We start from the raw sequence: 26,049 nt of genomic DNA on the forward strand, positions 1-26,049 counted from the left end.
ATGTCTGTCTTCTTTACTCCTCCCCATCAAGTATTTACACACATTGAAGAGATCCCCCTACAGCTTTTTATTCCCCAGGCTGAACAGTCCCAGCTCCCTCAGTCTCTTCTCGTATGTCAGATAATCCAAGCCCCTAATCACCTTCACGGCCCTTCGCTGGGGTCACTTCAGTATGTCCATGTCTTGCTTGTACTTGGGAGCCCAGAAATGGACACGGCACTCCAGATGTGGCCTCCTCAGCACTGAAGAGAGGGGATGGATCACCTCTCTCTACCTGCTGGCATCGCTCCTTCTAACAGAGCCCTGCATGCTGCTGGCCTGCCTTGCTGCAAGGGCACATTGCTGGCTCATGATCAACTTCATGTCCACCAGGACCCCAGAGGCTTTTCTGCAAAGCTGCTTTCCAGCCAGTAGGCCCCAGCATGTGCTGGCGTGGGGGGTTATTCCTCCCTGGGTGCACGACTTGGCATTTCCCTTGGTTTGTTGAACTTCGTGAGGCTACTGTCAGCCTGTTCCTCCAGTCTGTCAAGCTCCATCTGATGGCAGTACAACCACCTGGATCATCACCAGCTTTGCATCATTTTCAAACCCAGCATACACTCTGTCCGATCATCCAGGTCATTAATGAAGATGTTAAACAATACTGGACCCCTGGGGTACACCATCAGAGACTGGCCTACATCTGGAATACGTGCTGCTGATCACAAACCTTTGAGCCTGGCAGCCAAGACAGTTCTCAATCCACCTGACTGTCCACTAACAAGTCCAGGCTTCATCAGTTCATCTTTGAGGAAGTTAAAAAAAAAAAATCTCAAAAAAATCCCAAACTTTTGAGGTGCCAAACACCTTGTTAAAGTCAATATAAACAGTATCCAGAAGCAGCTTGAATTGTACCACCATCAGTTGTGAACAGAGATGAAAAAAGAAACAACAGCGACAGAGCCATCTACGTACACTACTTAGCAGTTTACAGTATTCACCCAGGAAATCTGGAGTTGAAAACCTCCCCAGACTGAGGGTAGTCCAACACTCAGGTTTCCCAGAGAGTGACCTTACTACCACACAGTGCTGTAAGAGAGCGATTATCCTCTGTTATTCAAGTTGCAAAGTCATTACAGAGCAATAGCACACACACACAAGAAAGAAAACAGGCACAATTGCTGAATTCTGGTCCCTATTCGAGGGGTGACCATGATTGCTAGGGGACTGGAGCACATAATGATGAGACGAGGCCGAGAACTGAGCTTGTTCAGCTTAAGAAGAGAATGCAAAGGGAAGACCTTGTTGCACTCTATAACAACTGAATGGAAAGGCACAGCAGAGATAAAGCACGACTCCTCTCTGAGATGCACAAGAACAGTAAAAGAGAAAATGCACTCAAGTTGGAACACAGGAAATTTCTGACAAAGAAATTTTTTTTTGTCGCTGCTGGTTTGTTCTTTGCTCCCCTTCCCACAATGGTGAGGGTGACCAAACACCAGAACAGGTCGCCCAGAAAGGCTGCAGTATCTCCATCCTTGCAGATATACAAAACTTAGCTAAGCAAGGCCTGAGCAACTTGCTGTAGTTGGACCAACTTCAAGCGGGGATCTGGTTTAGATGAACCCTTCCCAAGCTATGTGATTCTACGATTACAGGGCCTCTTTCCATTTAAAAACTATTTGATCAGATGTAGAAGCAGCGCTATTAGGAAGCGGCAGAACTCATCCCCTTTCTCACTAGAATTCAGTGAAACTGCTCTCTTGTCACTTTCTCCAGGCCCACAGATCTTGTCTTCCTTTCTGCACAGATTGGCTCCATCCATCAACAAGAACTATCCCACAGAAGATATTTTCAGTTGCATAGTTAAGGAATCCTCTGGAAAGCTGGAGCTTTGCGTTTTCATACTCTCTAGCTGAATCCAAGCTTCTGAGTCTCAACATCTAGGGTGAGCTAAAAGGCTAAATAACATGGCTACAGTCATGTTCTCTGCTCAAGACCTACCTTCAAAACAAGGTTAGTCATTCCAAACCCAAAGCAGAGGCAGCTACTGTAAAGCCCTAAATAAGGCACTTCTGACACACACTGTGCCCAGCTTTTCCAGCTGACTGGCTTTAAACAGACAAGTGCTTTATCAACAGGAACACTGACTAATGTTGAGTGCTTGGGGTCCTCCTCCAACCAATAAAAGACAGGAGCGTCCAAGGAATGATTCACAGCATCTATGAAGGGTCATTTGGAGTTTCTGAATCGCTCTTCAGAAGCGCCTCCCTTCCAACACTCACCTACACAGACTAAACAAACTAAGAGCTCAAGCTATGAGAATCACCAATCTAGTGTCTAGAATTGCGCACTGCACATTCTGGCTTAAGTGATTTAACAAGAGAAGACTGTGGCAGAACAAAAAATACTGGACTAACTTTCCTCCAGCCTCCACTGAGACTAAAGGAGATCACCAATGATTATCAAAGTTATAGAACAACTTATGTGCAAGTCACTGTAAGTAGGAAGTCACTTCAGCATGAAGAAAAAAAAAGGGACAGGTGACAAGGTGTTTCTGCAAACACAGATCAGAATCAGAAAACAAGAGCAAACATATTCATTGTCAGATTTTATCACTCCATGAGAGAGTTAGTTGTCATCTTGGAGAGCCAGCTGGGTTTACCAAACTAAGTGCTAAAGGGCAATTCTGTTATTGCAGATTTCCTACTATTGCGGCACACCTGAACTGCAACAAAATGTTTTTTTGACATGCATACAGACAGAACATTTTTTCTCTAAACCCACCATTTCAACATCCTGCATCAAAACGAGCAAAGAAAACCTATTACCACCTACTGGGCCCTCTCCACTATACTAGGAATAAAAGGCAACTCAGAGTGAACTTGAAGATTTTTGTTTCGGGAAAGGGAAATTTTGGTGCAACGTGTTCCTCCTAAGGTCAGAACTCTAGGTCTTACTCTGTTAGCATTCCTGTGTTACAGGTAAGATGATGAGACACAAAGCAGATGTTCCAGAAAAAAAGCTCAATGACTCTGCCTTCTGAAAATTATTAAACAAACACAGGAAAGTGAGCTCAAGATACCAGGTAATGTATATTTGTCATCCCCAACATATCAATGCCTGCTATGATAATAAAGAACTAACCAGTTGTCTCTGCTTTATAAATAAAGCTAGACACATGTGTTGAAATACGTTGTTAAACATGATTTTTAAGAAACTTTTCTCTTATGAGATCTTCTTTAGACAGCCAACATTTCAAGGCAGAAATTATCCAGGTTAAACTACCCAAAAATGCCCACCACTGCCTTTTTCTACTACTGCACAGTAACAGTATTGGTGGGAAAGAAGAATGCTTAAGTGTGAAGAAGTTTGAAATAACTGGGTTTTTTTCCAAAGATCCTGGGCAAACACAGTCATAAACAAGCAGAGTAGTTACAAAAAGTGACATTTGTAGATGATGAAACATCTTTTATTATGATGTAGTGCAGGTGACGGGGAATAGACCCAACCCAAAACCTTAGCGGGGGGAAAAACTCTAACCAGAAAGTTAATCTTCCGACTTGCCCAATTCCCTTCCACGATGAAGAAAGGCAAATAGGGATAAAAAGGAAACTCTTACTCAGGTTGCTCTGGGCACTTGGTTTCCCATTTTGAACCTGAAAAAACCCTTCTGCACTCTAAACCTGTCTGGATCTCCACCCCAATTCCATGAATTGATACAAGCTGCCTCTACAAACTATTTCGCAAACGTCTTCAGATTAGCCAGGTTACAACAGCACACACCACACTACTATTACAAAATTAAATCATTACCTGCATCAAGGTATTTACTTAGAGATTCATCGAGAGGAGGTACCGGCAGGGAAGGCAGTGAATCTTGGTACTGAAATGTTCGCTCCTCAGAGGACTCCAGCACTTGCTTTTCCATGGTGCAGATCTGCAGCACACCACCACAGACTCGTAACGAAGCCCGAGTGAGGTGATGTGCCTCCCCACACCGTTTTCTCTCCCCCCTCCCCCCCCCAGCCATTTACACGACAGAAGACAGGGATCAGGGAGGCGTCCCCCGACAGCGCCACGATCGAGCACTTCTTGCTGGCCTGAACCAACAGCGGGCACACACACACCGCGGGGAAACCACGACCAGGCGGCTGCTGATGCTTTCTCCGTGTATGTCGCGATCAACCAGCTCCAGGCCTGCTGCCTTCTTTCCCAAGGAGAAGCCAGCCAGCCCCGGGACACCCACCGAGACGGGAAAGCGGAACCATCCCCCGCGCCCCGCCCGGCTGGCGGCCGCCATAACGCCGCCCCCCGCAGACCCTCACCGAGGCCCCCGCAGGGGTAGTAACGGCCCCGGCCGTGCCCCCGCCCCCCCCCGCCCGGCGGAACGGCGGCCCGGGGCAGGACGGCGTCGAGCAGGGCCCGGTGCCGCCGCCGCACCGCAGCGGTGTTCACGGGAGCTCAGGGCCCGCGCCGGGGAGCTGCCCCGGAGAGGCCCGGGGACACGGGGCCGGGGCCGCGGGGTAAGGAGACTGGCGAGTCGAGTCGAGCCGAGCCTCCCGCCGCCGCGCTCCCTCCGGCCGAGCAAAGAGGCGGGCGGAGGTCGCCGCTCGCCCCGCCAGGCACCGCTTACCTTGGCGGGCCCGCCGCCGCCTCAGCCAGCTCCCCGCCCGGCTGCCTTCACCTCTGCCCCACTTCCAAGCGCGCCCGGAAGGCGGGGGAGGCGGTGGCCGACGGGGCCGCGCCTCGGCCGGGGCGGGGCAGCAGGAGGCCGGGCGGCGCGTTGGGCTCCGGGCGGCCCTGAGTGAAAGGGCGAGGGGAGAAAGGGCAGCCGGGGTCGCGCTGAGGGTTTTCCTCCGGCTCGGCGAGGGTTAGGGCCGCGTCCCCGCCTGCTGTCCCTCGCGGGCCTGAGCCCGGCTGCGAGCCTCGGCGGGCTCGACGCGGGGGGGGCACCTGGCCCGGGGTGAGCAGCCCCACTGCTCTGGGGGGGGGGAAGAGCTCAGGAGTCTGCGAGGACGTTTCTGTGGCCAGACCGGTGGGTTTCCGTGCCCCTTGTTAAAATGGCGGGTGGGCGAGGGGCTACGCGGCGTGCCTTGCGGCCCGGCCGGAGTGGGGTGAGCTCAAACCACCAGCAGCGAGACCGAGGGGGGTCTGGAGCAGTCATCACGTCCCGGAGCAGATGCTTCGCTGCGTGGTGAAGGACCACTTTTGCTGGGCAAGAAATGTGAGGCCTGCCCAGTCCCGCTTGCCGTGGTTCATGGAGTGTCTGCTTCCAGAGACGCTCGCCGTCACTGCGCTTTGGCGTAGGCGGGCGATGTGCAGCGGGGAGCTATGGCTCAGCCCAGAGGTTTCCCCCTCTCACGGTGCCACTGGGGGACCTGGCTGCTCTGAGGAGCCCCTGACAAAAGACTGGCAGCTGAGACAGTAAGTAAAAGCAGCTGGATGTGACATAGCCTGACATGTACCTCCGTCTGCTGCCCTGATGGCTGTCTGCATCGTGCAAGAGTCTCTACATGAGGTAGAAGGTTTGGACCGGGCTGAGGATGTAGCCTGATGCCTACCATCACTGCCTCCAGGCAGAGACTCAGGACCTCTACAGAAGCCCTGTATAACCCTCATCAGTTTGCAGTCCCTATCACTCGCTTCCATCCGTATGAAGCTCCAGATATCTTTGCTACTATAGGCCACATGAGGACGGCAGCCTCCTATGGCTCACTGTTTCTTCCCTTGTGGGGACTGTAGACTTCACATCCCTGTGGCCCTCCCTTTCATCAAAAGTTCCTGTCAGACATTGTATTTTAATACTAAATGTTTGCTTGATCCTTCTCACTGATTCCCAGGTAGGTCCAAAGGCAGCTCAGAGATTAAAATCAAGGGCAATCACATCTTCAGCTAAAAATCTAATTAGTAGCCTGTGTAAAGGAACAAAGGTATAATATGATCCTTTAAAAAAATAAAAAAGCATTTTAACAAGGGATTTGTAGTAACAGTTGCTATTTCTAAGCGGATTTAAGGTTTACTGCAGGTTTCAGTTCACAGCTATGAGTCCAGCTTTGAGCGTAGCAAAGTCAGCATGTGATAGAAAACACTATCAAACTTGAAATCCTCAGTCTCTTGGTTATTCTTGCCACTGAAGCATTGGTAATTGGGAAATAAGAAAGACTACTATTTCATATTCTGTGTCACAAATGGCAAGTTTTTTTTTCAAATGTTGCTGTAAAGTCTTTAGTTGTAGCTATGGGAATTGCTATGACATTATCTAAGTTGGGCCCTAGCCAAAAGTTTTCCTTCCACACATCTTAGATATCAAGACGTTCTAATACCCTGTTCAGACTGTAGAGGTAGAAATAGGAAGGTGGGTTTTTTTTGCCTTGTTCGTCACTATAGTACTTGCATAGGAGCACACCTAGCATAGGTGCTGTGAAAGCAAAGTAGATAAAATAAACTGTTCATCTGCTGAATTGCTACTTAATCCTACTCTTTTGCTGTTCCTAAAAATAAAGATTACTGTCTAAATCTGTACATTTTTAGAGCAGGAAGATTAAGGACAGAAGATGGCATAACAGGGACCACCTTGTCTCCTTTCTCCACTTTCTTCGTGGCCTTGGCATCAGTTTTAAAATATTTTCTATGGCATAACTGCCATGCTCAGAGCAAAACGTCAGTGTTGCTGTAACTGCGTTATCACTCACAGCTTATGCAAACAGGGCTTTATTCCTTGACTTCTTTCCTCTTCCCGTCTGCAGCGGTGGTACCTTCTGGTTGCGTTCTTGTTGCTACATGCCTTTGCTGCCAGAATGGTTTCCCATTACCTGTCTCATGGTCTCTCCTTCCCTGGGCCACTTTGTTCAGTCACCTTTTTCTATGTGCAGTTATATGTAAAGCAGTTACTTTGTGGTTAACAGGCAGAAAAGACAGGATTAATGATCTACTAAATCAGTATTAGTATGTTAACCAGCTATAGAATCTTTGCTAGTCAGATGGAAAAGGGTCAGCTTTCACTACTCCCTGTGGCAGGTGCTTGATGTTGCAATCTTCCACCTAATTTTTTTCTCTTGAGATATTATAATCTTTCCACTTTGATGTCCTTCCTCTTGATCCTTGAGCTGCTGCCTGGCCCCATCTCAGCAGTCTTTACCTTTATCTCAGCTCCACCTTTCTTACATTTCGCGGCTCTGCTCTATGGACTTCCTCATAGCTCTTTCTCTCAGTTTAACAATTTCCACAAAAATCTGAGCAAATATTATGCAGCTGTGCCATAGCAGAACTCAGCTGACAGCAGAAACAGTAAGAAAGGAGGGGAGGCTATGTTGCATCTTTCCATGTTCACCTTCGAAGCATCCACATGGTCTTTATATTTGCAGTTTCAACACCCTGGCAGGTCCAGGTAGTGAAACTGGGAATGCGTGTTGTGTGGCTTTAACATTTATTTCAAAGATTTTGTGTTGGTGATGTTGTGAGCACTTCATCTGCAAGTCTTCCACAAAGGACTGTTTCTGCTTCCGTAGAAAAATGTTCTTTCCTACATTTTTTTCAAGTCTAAGTAAAGGGATGGGTATTTCTGGAGAACAGAATTTCAGTTGGTAAAGACATATATAGTTTTTTTTCAGCAGCAGCTTTTAGATGTTAGCAATGACATTAACCTATTTAGTGTATAATCTACTAAAAATGTCGCCATGAGGAATACGTTGCTGGGAAAAATACGACCAATGGAGAAAAAGGTTGAGTATACTCCATACTTTTCTCCATTACTTTACAGCGTTTACGTATAATGATGAAAGATTAATTTAGTCTTTATTTTTCAAGAAGCAAAGGCCAGTAGTTTCCTGAACTCAGGAGCCACTAAGACATGGTTTCCTACAGAGTTTTTTTCCTGTGGTTTACTCATTTTTCTGTCTCCTAAATGCAAGATCATACCACTGCTTTTCGCTGAGTAGGAAAACTTTTAGGGATATGAGTCCATAGTCCTAAAAAACCTGTAATGAATCTTAAAATGCATGTTATAGATGTGCTCTCTCTCTAACTGGACAACCTCTTTTTGTGACCCTATTACTTTCCAAAAAGCCCAAGTACCTACCTTGGAAAATACATATTTTTTTACTTTTATTAATGATGATGTGAATGACGAATGTGAACAAGCATGTGTGTGATGTGGTAATGTGTAAGGTTCTGATGCAGCTGCAGAAATATGAAATTCCAGCTGGATCACAATGTTTAGGACACTGACATCCTGGTATCCACAGGCTGCACAAACCCCCTTTCTGTCGTGAAGATAAAATCAGTAGAGAATGACGTTGCCTAGCTGTCCTACCACCTGCCAGCTCTGTTATTACAGGTTTGCAGATACTAAATTGTGGATGCCGTGACTTGTTTAGGCTTCCACGTTCCCAGCTGGGTGTCTCAGATGCCTGCCTGGCTGTGAGCAATCCAGTGGCTGTGACAGCAGACTCTGCACCTACCAGTGAAGTGGATCTTTTGACTCCCAGGCTCCCTAGTCCACGTCTGCGCTCATTGCTGGGCTGGTGAATGCACTACCTTAAATCTAAATTCAGTGAGTAGACAGCCGTCAGAGGATAGGGTTGCTTTTTGCCTGGCTTCTAGAATCTGCAGGCAAGCTGTTAACCCATGGATGGGTGAATGGGATGTGTCTAGTATGTAAGATTTACAAGTGCCTAGATATCTGAGAAGTCTGTCTGGTCCTGGACTGCCCACAGGCAAATACCACACTCCTGCAGTTCACAAAGACTCGTTTCATAGATTTCTGGACTGTGCGCTATAGAATATATTTTCATTTGGGAAATATCAAAACAGCCCTGTGCTGCAAGCACTCAGTGTTTCTTTACCTTTGACTTTACGTTCTCTGCAGAGTCTTAAAGTCTCGTGTGGTGTGTGTGCGACTCCTTGAATGGTGTGTGAATGCTTGGGCAGCGACTTCTCCCTTAACATACACCACAACTGTGTCCATTTTGGATTCCGCTGTACTAGAAGGATGTTGAAATACTGAAGTGAGTGTGGCAGGAGCCCCTGTGATTGTGACTGGAGTGGGTGGTGTACAAGTAGAGGCTGACAGAAATGGTTTTGTCTTAAGAGGAGAGTGCTAAATGAGGATTTTATTAATGTCTTCACCTACCTAATGGAAGAGTTTGAAGAGGATAGGTAGAGCCAGACTCTTCTTGGAGGTACTCAGCAAAAAGACAAAAGACTTTCAGATACAAGGAGCAACAAGGGATTAGACAGAAAAATATCCTCACCGTGCGCATGGTCAAACACTGGAACAAGGTTGTCTGGGGAGGTTGTGGAGTCTCCATCCTTGGAGACAGTCAAAACTCAATGAGGCAGGGCTTGGACTATGTGATATTTAGAGGTCCCTTTCAACTGAAATTATTCTGTGATTTATCTGATTGCTCTTTTAATCTTTTATACAGCTCTCTATAGAACTAGAATTTTATTTTCAGCTTATTCTAAATATGAAGAAAATAAAAGAATATGCACTCCCCCAGGTAATATTTTCTTAAAACAAAGTTCAGTGGAGTTTTGTTTCTCACACTGAGCCACTTTTTTGCCAATAGTTCAACAAAGAAACATTCTTTTTGACTGTGAACACTCTAAAGCAGATTTTGTCTGCCATTACCATTGCTTCACCAGATCATATATCTAACCTAAAATTTATAGGTAGTAAAATAAAAGCTTGTTTCTCTTGAAAACTTTACAATCCGGGAAAATCTTAATTATGCAGAGGAATTCTTATCTATCCTTCATTGTAATAGAGTCTAAGTCAGATCTTAGGTATAAGGCCAATAGATGGAAGTAGTGGAAAGATAAAGGCAATTTAGAAATAATCTTTTTTTTTTTAGAACTGCAGTCTTGTAAAAAAGAAGAAAAAAAAGAGACATATCCCTAACCAGACATGCTTAGATTTCAAATAAATCCAAATTCAGCTGAACATATGCCAAAGAAGTTTATTTATTCAATAATTCTTTCTTATGTGTGGCTTATATGTGTTTTTTTTCTGAATGAAAATTAGATCAGCTGAATGTGTCTTTCAAACCAGCAAGACAGTCTCTGCAGGTTTTTTGTTTCAGTAAGAGTTGTAAAATTATTCTTAAGGCCGAATTGCTCCATTAGGTTAGCACAGATGTGTCTTTTACATCCAGACCTTGGGGCTCAGCATGCACCTTTCCGGCTGGTTTAAGTGACTCAAAGCTTGCAAAAAGGTGGAAGGCTCCTTTCCTTATCAACAGGAGGAGGATGATACTGTATGGGATCAGCTGACTGATGTAGGTGAAAACTAACCTGGAGGATAAGTATTAGTTTTCAGCTTGATAAGCAATGTGCTGTTACTACATAGCTTTGTAGTTGCGAGTGTTGACAAAAAGATCAGGGGTAGAAATTTATGCTCCAGGAAGCTGCGAAGGGCAGGATTGTTCTCATCGTCAGCAAGATCAAACAAAGCTGACAACAAATCTGCATCTCAGTTACAGCTTTGTCTTAGGTTACTCTCTGGACCACGCAGCTTCTCTGCTCCCCATACTTCCCTTCCCCACAGATTTTGTGACACAGTTAGATTTAATTTGTGACCACTATTGCAGAAATAGCTGCCTTACTACTTCTGCTAGCTTCGGACTTCATAAGCATCCTAACCACTGTGATTGCCCACTGGATATCCCTCTGGACACTCTGTGATGAGCCTTGATACGTAATCCATTTCCTTTTTCCAAATGCTTCAGCAGAGGAACAATTTGTGGACCCACCAATACAATTTTTGGACCCACCAATACATCAGGCAAAGTTTACAATCCCTGGTTTTGCCTTTTTGAGGAGGGGGTGTCTACCCATTGTTCCAAGAAAGTATCAAGTATGGGTCAAAGATGACATGAAGGATCAGACTTTGCTTTATGGCCATCTTGTTATATCCGTCTATCAGTGAATTCATGCCTACAGCACAGGCTGCTCATTAACTTGTGTAAAGATGTGTTATCGAATTCTCCTTTGGTCCCATGGTTTTCTTTAGGACTATGAGACCTGGAAGGCAAGTGGGAAGATGAGGTGTATTTATGATGCTGGGAAAATTGCTCCATTGCCATGGAGCAATAACTACTGACGGCAGCTGGTAATGATGGTAACAACTGAATGAACTCAACCCTTTAACAAAGAGAAAGGTATCAAGATACCAAAGAAAAATACCCACAGGTCTTAGCACAAGGCCCCTCAGCACATTTGCTCTCGTGATCTAGTCATGGTTGACAATCAACTCACTTTCCTACTGATTACAGCATCCCAAGGAAAACCAGGTAACTTTTCTGGAAAGTTGTTCCAGAATCTGATGGGTCCAGAGGTTAAAAATCTTATTTTTAGCCATGGTTAATTCATGGACAATCTGTAACCATTACTTGGAATGTCCTCACTTCCCACACCTTTGTCTTCCAGTGCATTTGTAGGAAGTAATTTGTTCTCTTTCATAAGCTCTCTTTTCTAGCCATGCTCTGCATCTGATTCAGTTTGAACTCACCTTTCTTGAAGAGCCTGACCAATGCTGTAGGCAGAATTTCAGGTGAGATCTCTTCAATACTCTGTCTAGTGTCACTCATCTTTCCATATCTCTCCAGGAGATCCTGCTAATGCATCTGTGAAGTCTTCCTTTCTGAAAATTCTGCTTTGCCCTCCGTGTTTCATCTGCGTGACTCATATTTTATTACTTGCATATAATTCTCTGAGGCCATACTTATAAGTAATAACGAATTGGTGTGGAGGCTATTTTTGATTCATTTAAGACTGTCTCTGTCTTGATACTGTCTTAGAGAGGAGGCTTACTACTGCTTTCCTTTGGATGGCATGAGAACTGCTTAATTGTATGCCTCTCCACATAAGCAGCTAGTGGTGATTTTTAAGAGAAAGATTTAAGTGTATCCTTACTTTTATCCTTTGAAGTTGAGTGACTAGGAAATAAAGTATAGTTGCAGTAAAGGTGCTAAAAATGGTGCAGATTTGTTAATAAATAATTATTGGCAATAAATAATGACTGGCAGCAGAGAAAACAAATTAAACTGCTCACAGTACATATAATCCAATGTTTCATAACTGTCAATATTAAAAGTGAAACTTTGTTAAGCAACATATACAACTTAGTTCTGTAAGTCTTAAGTGTGCAACTGAGAAACACATGCTTCTTTGTTGCTTTACTTCAGGGATCTGTATGTGCCCATTTTACTGCTCAAAATGAGTCACATCATTAAATCACTGTTAGTGAATTGCAACTGCCCCAACAGTGTTTTTATTCTTAAACAAGAATTACATCAGTGGGTTGCCAGTATTAATAACTACGGGATAAAAAATGACTCTTGCATTAATTATCATTTCTGAAAGAATCAGACTTACTAGTTATCCTGTGTTTCACCAACTTTTAATCTCGCAGATTGCTATAAGTGACAGTTTACTTCATGCATTTCAGTGTGCACACTGCTTATAGCATAGCAGATGTTGTCAGTTACCATCCATAGATAGAAGATAAGCTTCAGTTTTTAGAGAATGAGGAGATTTCCTGACTTAGCATTAGGTCCTTTTGTATTAGTATTGTGGTCCAAAAGGATCTGGAAATTGCCATAAAGCAGCAGCTAAAAAATCTTTGAGGATGAGGAACTTCTGAGGACTGTTTGAGAGTCTGAGGGGGAGATTGATCAGTGGAGCCATACTCTGCCGTCTGTGATGCATGGAAGCCAACTCAGCATGGCCACTACATAGGCAGGTCCATGATCTGCTTTGTACCAGGAGGAAGGCAGCATCACAAGGGACAAGGAGGGATCGAAGAAGGTTACAGCATGGAGTGGTAAGAGAAATCCCTCCCTGCCTTCTTAGTTGCCCTTTAAGATACCTCTACAGAACAGGTACGAGGCCCTGGGTACAACAGATGAAGTGCATAATGAGGTAGAGGACGAACCTGCACAAGCAGCCTTGCCAAGGTCAGAGAGACCAACCACTCGCAACAAAGCCTGTGTTAAGACCACCACCGAGAAGAAACAGTGGTGAGCGATGGTCACTGGTGATTCCCTCCTGTGCAGAACAGAAGCACCCATTTGCAGACCAGACTCTCTTTTCAGGGAAGTTTGCTGCCTCCTTGGGGCCTGAATTAGGACATTACCACAAGACTGAAGAGCCTAGTAGAACCTTCAGACTACTATCAATTCCTGCTCTTTCACAGGGGTACAAATGATGTCACAAGAAAAAGTATGAGGTCAATCAAAAGAGATTTCAGAGCTCTGGGAGGAAAGCTAAAAAATTTGGGAGCGCAGGTAGTGTTTTCCTCAATCCTCCCAGTGATGAGGGGAGACTTTGGAAGAAACAGGCAAGCCTCAGATATCAATACTTGGCTCCAGGACTGGTGCCTATGCCAAAACTTTGGGTTTTTAAACCGTGGAAGAGCCTTTGGGAGACAAGGTATGCTGAGGCCTGATGGGATCTACCTGTCCCAAGGGGGAAACGTGTCTTTGGGGGCAAGTGGCAGGACTGATCAAGAGAGCTTTGAACTAGAATCGACGTGGGGAAGAGGATAACAACAGGATTGCAACAGGTAAGCCAAGGGTTAGCATGGCATCATCTGAGGGTGGCAAGTGGGAACATTTACACTGCTCCTGGGAGCACGGAGGACTCAGGAGCATATCTGAAATGCTTGTACACCAATACATGCAGTATGAGAAATAAACAGGGTGAACTGGAAGTGTTGCTTAGCTCCCAGAGCATTTGCATCAGTGAGACTTGGTGGAATGAGTCCCATGACTGACGTGCTGGGATGGCAGGCTACAGGCTGTCCAAGCATGCGAGGTGAAGGTGTTGCACTATATGTAAGGTACAGGTTTGATTGCACAGCCCTTACAGTTAGTGATGATGTGGTTGAGAGCCTCTGGGTGAGGATTAGGGGGATGGAAAACAAAGGAGATGTTCTAGTGGGTGTCTAGTACCAATCACCCAGCTAGGATGTAAGTACTGATGAGTTATTCTATAGGCAATGGGGAGAAATTTCAGGATCAGCAGCCTTTGTCCTTATGGGAGATTTCAACTTCCCAGACATCAACTGGAAATATCATTCTGCTATGATGAGTAGGTCTTGGAAATTCTTGAAGTTTGTAGGAGATGATAACTTCTTGTTATACTCAGTGAGCCAACTAGGAAAGATGCCCTCCTAGACTTGTTTAACATCTTTATCAATGATCTGGATGAGGGGATTGAGTGCTCCCTCAGTAAGTTTGCAGATGACACCAAGTTGGGTGGGAGTGTCAACCTGCTTGAGGGTAGGAAGGTTCTGCATAGGGATCTGGACAGGCTGGATCGATGGGCCAAGGCCAACTGTATGAGGTTCAACAAGGCCAAGTGCCGGGTCCTGCACTTGGGTCACAACAACCCCATGCAATGCTACAGGCTTGGGGAAGAGTGGCTGGAAAGCTGCCTGGCAGAAAAGGGTCTTGGGGTGTTGGTCAACAGCTGGCTGAACATGAGTCAGCAGTGTGCCCAGGTGGCCAAGAAGGCCAACGGCATCCTGGTTTTCTGTCAGGACTAGTGTGTCAGCAGGAGTAGGGAGGAGATCGTGCCCCTGTACTCGGCACTGGTGAGGCTGCACCTGGAGTACTGTGTTTAGTTTTGGGCCCCTCACTACAAGAAGGACATTGAGGTGCTGGAGTGTGTCCAGAGAAGGGCAACAAAGCTGGTGAGGGGTCTAGAGAACAAGTCTTAGGAGGAGCGGCTGAGGCAACTGGGGCTGTTTAATCTGGAGAAGAGGAGGCTGAGAGGGGACCTTATTGCTCTCTACAACTATCTGAAAGGAGGTTGTAGTGAGGCGGGTGTTGGTCTCTTCTCCCAAGTAACAAGACAAGAGGAAATGGCCTTAAGTTGTGTCAGGGGAGGTTTAGATTATATATTCGGAAAAATTTCTTTCCTGAAAGAGTGGTCAGGCATTGGAACAGGCTTCCCAGGGAGGTGGTGGAGTCACGATCCCTGGAGGTGTTAAAAAAACGTGTAGATGTGGCACTTCGGGATATGGTTTAGTAGGCATGGTGGTGTCGGGTTGACGGTTGGACTTGATGATCTTAGAGGTCTTTTCCAACCTATGATTCTATGATTCTATCTCCTTCTATGGTAAGGTCACCCACCTAGATGATGAAGGAAAGGCAGTGGATGTAGTTTTTTTGGATTTTAGTAAGGCTTTGGATACTGTCCTTCACAGCATCCTTCTGGACAAGTTGTCCAATTGTGAGATGAGCAGGTTCATGGTACACTGGGTGAAGAACTGGCTGAAGGGCAGAGCTCAAAGGGTTTTAGTGAACTGGGCTACATCTGCCTGGCAGCTGGTCACCAGTGGTGTTCCTCAGGGCTCAATTCCAGGTCCAGTTCTGTTCAATATATTTCTGAACAATCTGGATGCAGGAGTGGAATGCACCATTAGCAAGTTTGCTGATGATACCAAACTGGGAGGTGCTGTTGACTCTCTTGAGGGACAAGAGGCCTTGCAGATGTATTAGAGCATTGGGCTGTGATTACTGGGATGAAATTTAACAAGTCAAAATGCCACATTCTGCACCTAGGATGGAGTAACGCTGGGCACAAGTATAAATTGGGAGAGGAGTGGCTGGAGAGCAGCCCTGCAGAAAGCGGTCTGGGGGTGTTGGTTGGCAGCAGGCTCAACAGGAGCCAGCAGTGTGCCCTGGAAGCCAGCAAACCACATCCTGGGGTGCATCAAACACAGCACAACCAGACGGTCCCAAGAAGTGACCATTCAGTGTTGGTGCAGCCTCACCCTGAATACTGTGTGCAGTTCTGGGCCCCACAATTGAAGAAGGATGTGAAGGCCCTTGAATGCATCCAGAGGAGGGCAAGGGAGCTGGTAAAAGGGCTGGAAGGCATGTCCTGTGAGGAGCAGCTAAGCACTTTGGGGTTGTCCGGTTTGGAGAAGAGCAGGCTGAGGGATGACCTCATTGCTCTCTGCAGCTTCCTGAGGAGAGGAAGCAGAGAGGGAGGTGCTGAGCTCTTCTCCCTGGGATCCAGGCATAGGCATGTGGGAATGGTTCAAAGCTGCACCAGGGGAGGTTTACACTGGACATTAAGAAGCCTTTCTTTACCGAGAGGGTGGTCAAACACTGGAACAGGCTTCCTAGGGGGGTGGTTGATGCTCCAGGCCTGTCAGTGTTTAAGAGGCATTTGGACAATGCCCTGAATACCATGCTTTAACTTGGTCAGCCCTGAACTGGTCAGGCAGTTGGACTTGGATGGTCATTGTTGGTCCCTTCCAACAGAAACATTCTAGTCTAGTCTAGTCTATTTTATACTATTACAGTGTTGGCAAAGTTAGTTCTGTAGAGCCCTCTTTTACCTTCAGCCCTGGAAAAAGCAGACATAATTTTGGTTGAGAGTGGCATCTCCTGGAACTACTTAATTTGTGAAAATATTAATTTTTCATATGAAAACCAATAAATTTCTAGTTCTTTGATACCAAGAAAAAATTTAGAAGGCAAAAAGCCCCAACCAACGCAATTTATTATTTCAGTATCTTTAAGGAAATATCATGCTATTTGATTAATGCTATGCTTTCAAAATCTTATTCTTAACCTATTTTATTTTCAGCCTTAGTTAGGAAATAATTGTTACCAGTAGTAGTTTATTACTTTTGCAAACATTATTAGTGGGCCGAATGTTTACAACATCTGGTTTTCATAATATTAACACTGGGTGTCAGATTTTACAGTTGGCACAATTTGAGGTAGGAATAAATACAGAATATTACGTGCTTTGTTATAAATTGTACCTTATAATCCAGTATCTCTGAGAGCAGATACATCACATGGACAAGCAGTGTTGAGCATAACAGTACATGTCAGGACTAGCCAATATAAGCTGCTTTAAAACTGTGCACCTTCCAAACATAGGTGTGCCTCATCTTACTTGATAATAATTACAACATAAAAGTACTGTGAAAGGAGCCTTAGCAACAGTTTCCACTTTTGCCATTTGGAAGTGGCAGCTGCAGGGCCTGTGACCAGTGTTCACTGCAAAGCCCATGCCTTCCCATGGAAACTGCTGCAGTCAAAAGGGTTGGTTTAGGGTTCCCTGGGAAAGCAGAAATCAGAAGTGAGTAGAAGACTGCAGACCTCGTTCAGGAAAGGACTGCTGTTTACTGACTGGCTAGGTCAACAGGCAAGCCCTTCTCTTCACACCACAGATTTTTTAGTTTCCTCAAAATGCTGAAGAGAAATTTAGAAGAATGAAGAATAAAGTGAAACCCACAAAGTAGTCCAGCTTGTGTGTCTCAAGTTAAGCATCAGAACCCATTTTGGCACTCAGGTTCCTTAGTTTTGGTCACTGCTTTTGAATATTTTTACTTTGTTATTATTGTTACTGATCATTTTGGTAGAGTAACACTAAAAAGAGAAAGCAAAAAAAAGCCAGTCTTCCAGTATGACAAATGCAGTTACAGAACACACTGGTGTTTTTAGGTTGCGGATAGCATGTGGTGACCAGGAGCATAACATGGTAGCTAATATAAAACCATCGTATGTCACCACAGTGTGTTGTCCATGCACCGCTCTGTCTTCCAGCTTGTAGAAGTTACAACTGGCCTACTAACCAAAAGGAGTGTTTTATTCAAATCAGGTAATGGTCTTCTACATTAACATTTTCAGACCCCTACAAAACTGTCCAGCAGAGGTGTGAGCACTGTACTTTTGAGTATCATTCTTACAAAAGGCTGGCTCTTCTTGGTTACTTTATGCAGGCTTTTTCTTCACTGAGGTTGTGGGCCTCCATGTATTAGAACTGCTACAACTTCTGCACTGCTGTTGGCACGTTAACCTGTGCTTTTCAAATCACTGGGATCACTGCGGCGCGCCTTCCTTGTATTGCTGCCAAACGCTGTGTGTCACATCTAACACATGATGCTTCTGTCTCCCTTTGGGGATGCTGTGTGCCTCAGTCCCCTGCCTTTTGCCGTGGTGTGAGCTCCTCCCCTTAACCCTAGAAAAGATTTAAAAGCAGGCGCTGTGCCACCTGGATGCACATCCCCTCCTCTCCTGCAAGGCTGGCTTTGCTCCCCTGTCTGCTGGTACACACAAATCCTGATTTTGGCTCCTTGCGGGGCAGCGCTGAGAAGTGGATCCGTCCTTGGGCTGTCATTCCCTAGCACTGGTGGTCTTCCCGACTGTTCAGGTATTTGCATCTAACGTAAGCTGGACGGTGATGGGATAAGCCTGTATGAGTAGTGTGAAAGTTTCTCAGTGACCAGTAATGTATCTTTAAATAATTTAAGGGCTTTGGCTAAATGTGCTTTCTCATGCCTGAAATTTTTGTATCACCTTTGGAATCAGTTTGATAAAAGATTTTTCTTTCCTTATTTGACTGTCAAGTTAAAACATTGGTTTCAGAAATGTTTGGAGGTTTTGTGTCTTTTTGTGGAAAAAGTGACTGTGTAAATGGGACGAATGGTACAGAAGCTAAATGAATCTACCAGAGCAATTATGTCTTCTGCAGCACTGGTTCCACTATCTTTCAGCTATTTTTAAGCTCACATTGTCTGCCCAGTGATTTTTGATACATGTTTTTTGGCTTGCTCTTCTTACAGTTTCTTTGAAGTTATTCTTAACAAATGTCGGCAAACTTTCCAGTTTAAACATATGTGAAAATCACGAAATTACCACAGCAACATCTGAGTAGCTTTTCTTCTGTCTTGCTTGCATTACATAGTTTTAAAGCAGGTGTAAATTGCTGCCTATTCTGATCTGGCTGCAATTCTCAAACTTTTTGTGCAGGTAAAAGCATGTAGGCATGTAGGTGTATTTTATGATGAATCAGCCCTTGCATGTACTGAGCTATATTCAAAGCAAGAAATAATACCCATAATGTTTTGCAGCATTTTGGAAGTGGAATTTTGCTGCTTGTTATGCCCTAATTACTTTTTTTTCAGTGTTTTTAAAACGAACGTGTGAGTTTATTTCAATGGTTGCAGAAAACATTTTTTTTTAATTCTGTATCACTCTTGCTTCTAATTAGTTTGTCTTTACTAGGTATTTCCTGTTGCACGTGGTGTTCCCAGGTTCTTTTGATAGGACACAGCCTGATATGCTGTCAGTAGTAGGGTGTCATCTCAGTGCTTATGTCCACAAATCTAATCAGCAAGACTGAAAGGACAAGAAAATCAGGAAAGAAGAAGAAAAATGGTAGAGAATTTCCTTTTTCTTCAGAGAGTAAAGACAGCATCTGATGCTAAAGACAATGCAGTTGGCATCTTTGATGCTGTTTTTCCTTCTCAGCAAGAAGGAAGGAGTAGTTACAAATCTTCCTTCAGCTGTTACTTCTGTCAGGCAGCAAACAAAAATACTAAAGCTGCTGTGATAAAGCTGAATCTGGCTTTGGTTACTCTGCTGTCTCAAAAAGAATATAACAAAATTAGAAAAAGCCCAGAGATGGGCAATGATGATGGTCATGAGTATGGAAGCACTTCCATATGAGGGACACCTACACAAGCCAGGCCTTTTCATTCAGGAACAAGAGCTGACTGAGGGCAGAGATGACATGACGGAAGATCTCAGAAACGCTCAGTGGCAAATCCTGAGAGAGGCACCACTTACTTTCTTTACCATACTAACCCGTGGGCATCAAATGAAGTTGTAGGAGTTGGATTAAAAACAAAAAAGGAGATCACTCTGTATGCAACAGAGCTGTGCAACTCATTGCAAGAGGGTGTCGTAGATGCCAACTGTTTTAATTTGATAAGTGGATAAAGACATGAAAGGGAAATTCATATATATTTCCTATATACAAAGAAGCTGCATCCAGCTGTTCCCTAGACATCCATTTTACCACTGTAGTAGAGAGAATACTGAACTAGGTGGTCCTTATGTTTTCTAGATCCTTAGATGAACTTTATATTTTTGGTGTATTTTCTAAAAGCCTGTATTTTTAAATGGTCGTCCTCAACTCCCATATTGATTTATTTTGCTGCTTGTTCTTTGTGGCCAGTGACTCAAATAGGAGTGGGTATTGCCAAATACTATTCCATCACCATTTGTAAAAGCAGAACTGGTTCCCACTGTTGCACAAAGGTTATCTCGTACCTAACAGATTGTTGTTGTAGCACGAGCAGTTCTGATGACAGAAAATATTGCAGCCCATTGTTTCAGTTAGACTTGATTCACTCTTAATTTTCCTATACCTGAAGAGTGTTGTTCTAGAATGCTGTGTTGTTTTCTTGGGTTTTTTTAGGAATGGAGAAGGTGGTTTCTTGTCTATACAAAAGGCCAGATGCTCTCTGTAGGCTGATTTGCTTTCCGTGGGCTGGAGGTGGAACTTCTCAACTTTCTAAATGGGGCAAACTCTTCAGCAGCTCAATTGAAGGTGAGTCATTTGTGTAGTTAAAGCAGAACTTAAGCAAGTCTGAAATACACAGCAGCCAAATTTTTTGAATGGAACATAATGTTCTAGAGAGCACTCCAATCTTTTTCCAATGGATCTTATCCAGAAAGGATCCACTAGGAATTAGCATTTCCATTAGAGTACTGAGTTTACTATGTTTCTGTACCACTGTGGATCAAATTGTATTTGACTAGGTTAAAAAGTTACATCGTCAGAGCTAAATTTCACAAGACTATAGTATGCTTGACTGCTTCAGAATCTACTGGTACGGTTCAGAAACAGCTGTACACTGATATATGGTTAATATGTTAAAAAAAAGCATCAGCAAGGTTAACAGTGAAGATATGAACCATTTTTAATGTTGAGAGACTTCATAGAATCTATTTCCATTATCCAGAGTGTTTGCATGGTTTTGCACTCCTTGTATCAAAAGTGAAGCTTAAACTATAGATTTATAACAGTGAAATGACATTTAGTTGCAGTGTGAAGTAATTCTCATTGCTATCAGGCTATATCAGCACTAAAAAGATCCATTGCTGAACTATTTGAGGAGGAACCAAGGCCATTTTCCAGACCTTCCACAAAGGAAAAAAATAATTTAATATTTATAGAGAGCATTGCCATTGCAATTGTACCAGTCCTCTAAATGCTTGTATGCTTTCTGTAAACAGTTGCGCAAGTCATATCAAATTTTCCTTGAAATTAAAAAAAAAAGGCAAAAAAAAAAAAGCTATTGTCCACTGGAACTACTTCTAACAAAGTTACTACGGAAATGGCCTAGGAGCAACTGCAGACACAGATGAATAAAATCAGGGTGCAGCATGCTCTTTCAGACATGTTTTGTGCAGAAAGGAAGCACAGAAGATGCAAACATTTCTGTACTGCTATCTATGGTATTAGGTAATGGTTTATTCTCTCTCTTCTAAAATACTTTGCATCTGACCCCTTCAGTAAAAGTTTGGCAGTGTGCATAATGTCAAAGAGATTTAGAAAAATCAACATTTTCTTCTGATCTATTCATTCCTTAATTTCTCTAAACAGTAGAGGAAAATCCCCAGTTTTGAAAGGAATATAATAAAAGCATGTAATCTGTTCTTCCACACAAATATAAATTGCCATCAATCTATACTATGATCACACGTTTTACTATGTGCAGTGCTGAAGAGCCTGCAAAGAAGAAAACAGGGACTGTACGATTCTATCTAGTTTAACTTTCTAAGGCTGCCCTTGAAAGGATATATTTTACACAAGCCTCAAACTTACTATTATTGAAATTAATGAATTTGTGGTTGTTATTAATACTAATAGTAATAAAATTGCTTTGAAACCTCAGCTGAGATCAGGACCTTGTGGATTTCTGACCCAAGGCATTTATGAATCGGATCAATTGGAGAGGCAACATTTCTGAGCAAAGGAAGGGATGAAAACCTAATCGCTCACAGGTTTACAAGACAGTAGTAGCAATAGCAAATACACTGTATCAGCTGTAAGAAGGATTAATTTAAAAAATCTATATATTCTGCAAAAAACTTAACTAAAATTATTTTTACTGTTTCTATTTGAAATAACTATAATTCTTTTCTCTCCTTTCCTCTACCTCTTCCGCAGTGTCCTCTGTAAGGCTTCCTGGCAGAGAATCTCGTCTTAAGGAGCCTTTTGCAAAAGACATGACAACCATAGTTAATGAAGTTACAAGTGCTTTGTTAGAAGAACTGCAAGAAAAACCATTTGCATTTTTTGGTCACAGGTAAAAATACATTTTTAGATACCCTGGTGAAGGAGCTTTATCTCTGAACTGTAGAAGTAGATAGTTACTTGCCTTTATTTGCAAAAACTTTAGGAAAATACACTTCTGCAAACATCCTCTGTCAGGTCATCCTAAAACATGCTATAGATCTCAAAGACTCTGGTTATTTACTTATTTCAGGCACAATGTCTTCTAAAAATGGCAGTGTTGTGATTTGGGTTTTTTTACACTGATAAATTATAATCATATTTATTGTTAATATTTGTGTCAGTGCTTACTCTATATGAATGCAGGGGGTGAACCATTCATAAAACACATAGATTTTGAAGATCACTTAGTCCCAAGTATTCAAAATAACTGTTCTTACTGCAAATTCAGGAGACTACTAAAAGAAAGATTAAAAAAAGGTCTGATTTGTAAAACTAGACTGTATAGGAATACACTTCATGTCAACTAGCTAATATCACTATAATTTACATGTCATACGTGGTTTTAGTAACTGTTCAAGATAGCTTGTTAGCACTGAAATTCAAATTAGGTTTACATTTTCCAGTTTTTACATCTGTTTTTCCTTACTTTGCTTTAATTTCTCTTTTCACTGCAGTTTTGGATCTTATATTAGTTTAGCAGTTGCGTTACACTTGAAAGAAAAGTATGGACTAGAGCCGATCCATCTTTTTGTATCAGGGGCACATGCCCCAAACGTAAGTTACCGAATCATTAATAGTACGAAACAAAACAGTGTATTCGCTACCAAGAGTAAAAATAACATTTTACATTATGGTATGCAGAGTGGCTTTACTACAAAACAAACATTGCTTCTGAATGCATGCAGAAAAATATTCAGTTTTCTTAGAGGAAATTAATTCTGAGGCAGACAGAGAATCTCACGTTACAGAATATGCACTGCTGCTAAGCTTAGCCTAGGGAAAACAGTCTTCTTAAGCTAATGCTACCTTTTTTGAATACTGTATTATCTACTATGGTCTTTGGCTTAATACTAAAAAGTAATCAAAACAAAATATGAAGTGCTACTCCCTACTCTGTAACATGCGAAATAACTGTCTTAACCTAGTTTTTCACAAACCTCCTGCACCAGCCCTCAATACGTTTGTCCGCTTCTTTCTTTCCCTCCTCATTCTTTGTTGCCTTTTTAAACTGTCCTTCATTCCTTTTGAGGTTCTGGTGGTTCTGCTAGTCTTTCTCAGGAAAACAACAGTCAGGTTGCTTTTCCCCAGCCTTCCTGTCCTCAGTCATCATTTGCTATTTCTGTTCTGTTTCTGGGGCTTCTTGGCAATCCTGAGTACGAGCTAGCACTTCATGGAAGCCATTATTATCCCTGCAAATTTCCATAATCAGTTGGTTTCTCCAGTCCTAAATTAATCAGATTTGTGTCCACTGCTAGGCTTGTCTTTCTCTTAAATCAATTATTAGTTGTATTTCAATAGTAAGAGTCAAACTTTGAACAAAATTAAATTAATGGTTATTTGTCTGTGGAAGTTTCAGACCTTGAGGGTACTTGGCTCACTCATAATCTGTCTTTTCAGCAAAAGCAGTCTACTAACCCTTTCCAAGAAGTATTCTCTGTGGATGTTAAACTATTCTATTTTGGAGACAGAGAATCATTGTACTTTCTTACTAAAGCAATTCTTAATGAAAATATTATTTAAAGTATATTATATACAACACCTGCTCTGTTTTGTCTGGTGCTGACAGTCTGAAGCATTTCTTCTCACGAAAAAAGTACCCATAGATGATGCAGATGATGAAGACATTCTTACATATATACAAATTTTAGGAGGAACTCCTTCTGAGCATCTGCAAAATGAAGATATTAAGAAACACCTGATACTTACTTTCAGAGAAGATGTCAGAGTTCTTCAGACAGTTTCGTAAGTTTTACAATTTTGTATTATATTTATTTTTGTATTTTACAGTTTTTCTTCTGTCTGATCATTTCAGGTTTTCTTTTTTCTTTCTCTGTAATTTGTTCTCTTTTCTGTTATAAAAAGAATAAGAAACAGTAAACACAGTTTTCTCCTTTGTGTGTTTTTCCATTTATATTCTAGTATTTAAGCCCTAGATGAAAACACTGCTTACTGTAGCAACCTATCATTAGAGTAGCGAACATGTCATAGAATCATAAAGGTTGGAAAAGACCTCTAAGATCATCAAGTCCAACCATCAACCCAACACCACCATGCCTGCTAAACCATGTCCTGAACTGCCACATCTACACGTTTTTTGAACATCTCCAGGGATGGTGACTCCACCACTTTCCTGGGCAGCCTGTTCCAATACTTCATAACTCTTTCAGTGAAGAAATTTTTCCTACAATCCAATCTAAACCTCCCCTGATGCAGCTTGAGGCCATTGCCTCTCATCCTATCGCTGGTTACCTGGGAGAAGAGACCAACACCTGCCTCACTACAACCTCCTTTCAGGTAGTTGTAGAGAGTGGTAAGGTCTTCCCTCAGCCTCCTCTTCTCCGAACTAATCAATCCCAGTTCCCTCAGCTGCTCCTCCTAAGATTTGTGCTGTAGACTCTTCACCAGCCTCGTTGCTCTGCTTTGGACCTGCTCCAGCACCTCAATGTCTTTCTTGTAGAGGGGCCCAAAACTGAACACAGTACTCGAGGAGCAGCCTCACCAGTGCCGAGTACAGGGGCACGATCACTTCCCACTAAAAGGAATATTCTCGCATCTTTTGTTGTTTTCTGAGGGTAATAAGCTCAACTGGTCATGCTTCAGGACCGCTGCATTCAGCCTCGTGACCCCAGGCCCCCTCGCCTAGCCAGAAGCGAAGCAGCCCTATATTCTAGGCATCCAGAGAGCGACCGGCTGCTCCTGCCCTGACTGCTGTCCCCGCTGGACGTCCCACAACAGCTCACGCAGCTGAGTGGTCAAGGTTTCTTACCCTGGCAAAGACAAGGACAGTCTCAGATGTGGGACCCATTTTGGCCGTAGGAACCTGACGCTGACAAGGACCTGAAATGTTAGAACTTGAACATAAGCAGACAACATAATCATTTATTGTATGTGAGATTTTTTATTGCAGGTTGAAGCTCTTTTTTTCCTAACTCTTGGGTCATTATTTCTTTAAAATTCTAGACCTGATTGCAGTAGGGTAAGGAGCTAAGAATCTTACAGATACAGTAATTTCTTCTCCTGATGTTCTGCACAGTCTAATTCCTGAAGTTTGTTATGTTTTGAAGGAGAAAGAAAAAGCTATTTTCTGTGTGGAAGCAAACCCCAAATATAGGTACCTTACGGAAAGTTTTTTTACTACTTCTTCTGTTCACAGATTTGAGAAGGAAGAAAGGTATATCCCCTTGTCTTGTGATATCACCTGCTTTGAAGGGTCTGAAGATAAACCACATGACTTAGACGGTACTTTGCTTAAATGGTTTTCCTCTTATACTTACTCAGTTTACTGTTGCATCAAATCAGTTAATGAAGAGTTTTCTAGAGTCTTTTATCTCCTTCTTAAATGAAACAAATCAACAGAACAGTACCAATGTATGAATTATTTAAAATAATTATTAAATAATAACTTTGAAATAGTTATGTAAAATGACCACAATAGTTGACATCTCTCTGACACTTTAAATATCTTTTTCAGCCTGGCATGATCTAACAAGTGGAGATACTTCCTTTTACAAGCTTCCTGGAGGTCACTTTTATCTGTTGGAACCCTCTAATGAAATTTTCTTGACAAACCACATAACAAGATGTATAGAAAATGCTGGTCCATGAGTATTTCTCTCTGTTTTAATGGCAGAAGGTGTAAGATTAGTCCACAGCACTTCATTCTTTCTGTACAATTGCATGTAGTTATGCCTAAGAGTTGTACTGTTCCTCAAGATCTTTATTGTAATCCTTTAAAAGGGGGAGTTTTTCTGATTTTTTTGAAAATAAACATTGGCTTTGTGTTTT

General features: G+C 43.0%; 2 protein-coding genes across 3 annotated transcripts in view; one reads left to right on the forward strand and one right to left on the reverse strand.

Annotated features, from left to right (window-relative positions):
* Positions 1-4,700, reverse strand: part of CROT (carnitine O-octanoyltransferase) — a 21,081-nt gene extending 16,381 nt beyond the window's left edge. Inside the window, exons 1-2 of the mRNA XM_075419420.1 lie at positions 4,616-4,700; positions 3,796-3,919 (exon numbers count right to left, since the gene is read on the reverse strand). Coding sequence (XP_075275535.1) covers positions 3,796-3,910 — 115 coding nt within the window. The 5' untranslated portion in view covers positions 3,911-3,919; positions 4,616-4,700. The remainder of the gene's footprint in view (positions 1-3,795; positions 3,920-4,615) is intronic.
* On the forward strand, positions 4,223-26,045 carry OLAH (oleoyl-ACP hydrolase). 2 transcript variants are annotated; one of them, XM_075419421.1, is made up of 7 exons: positions 4,223-4,505; positions 20,218-20,349; positions 21,976-22,114; positions 22,719-22,818; positions 23,831-24,006; positions 25,418-25,503; positions 25,736-26,045. In XM_075419421.1, exons 2-7 carry the CDS (start codon positions 20,220-20,222, stop codon positions 25,867-25,869), a joined length of 765 nt encoding a protein of 254 aa, XP_075275536.1. In that variant the 5' UTR covers positions 4,223-4,505; positions 20,218-20,219; the 3' UTR covers positions 25,870-26,045. The 2 variants fall into 2 exon arrangements, with proteins under 2 accessions (XP_075275536.1, XP_075275537.1); XM_075419422.1 differs by lacking the exon at positions 4,223-4,505 and adding an exon at positions 18,079-18,165.
* Positions 26,046-26,049: the final 4 nt, after the last annotated feature.

This window comes from Opisthocomus hoazin, chromosome 4 (assembly GCF_030867145.1).
Source record: "Opisthocomus hoazin isolate bOpiHoa1 chromosome 4, bOpiHoa1.hap1, whole genome shotgun sequence".
Lineage (NCBI taxonomy): Eukaryota > Metazoa > Chordata > Aves > Opisthocomiformes > Opisthocomidae > Opisthocomus > Opisthocomus hoazin.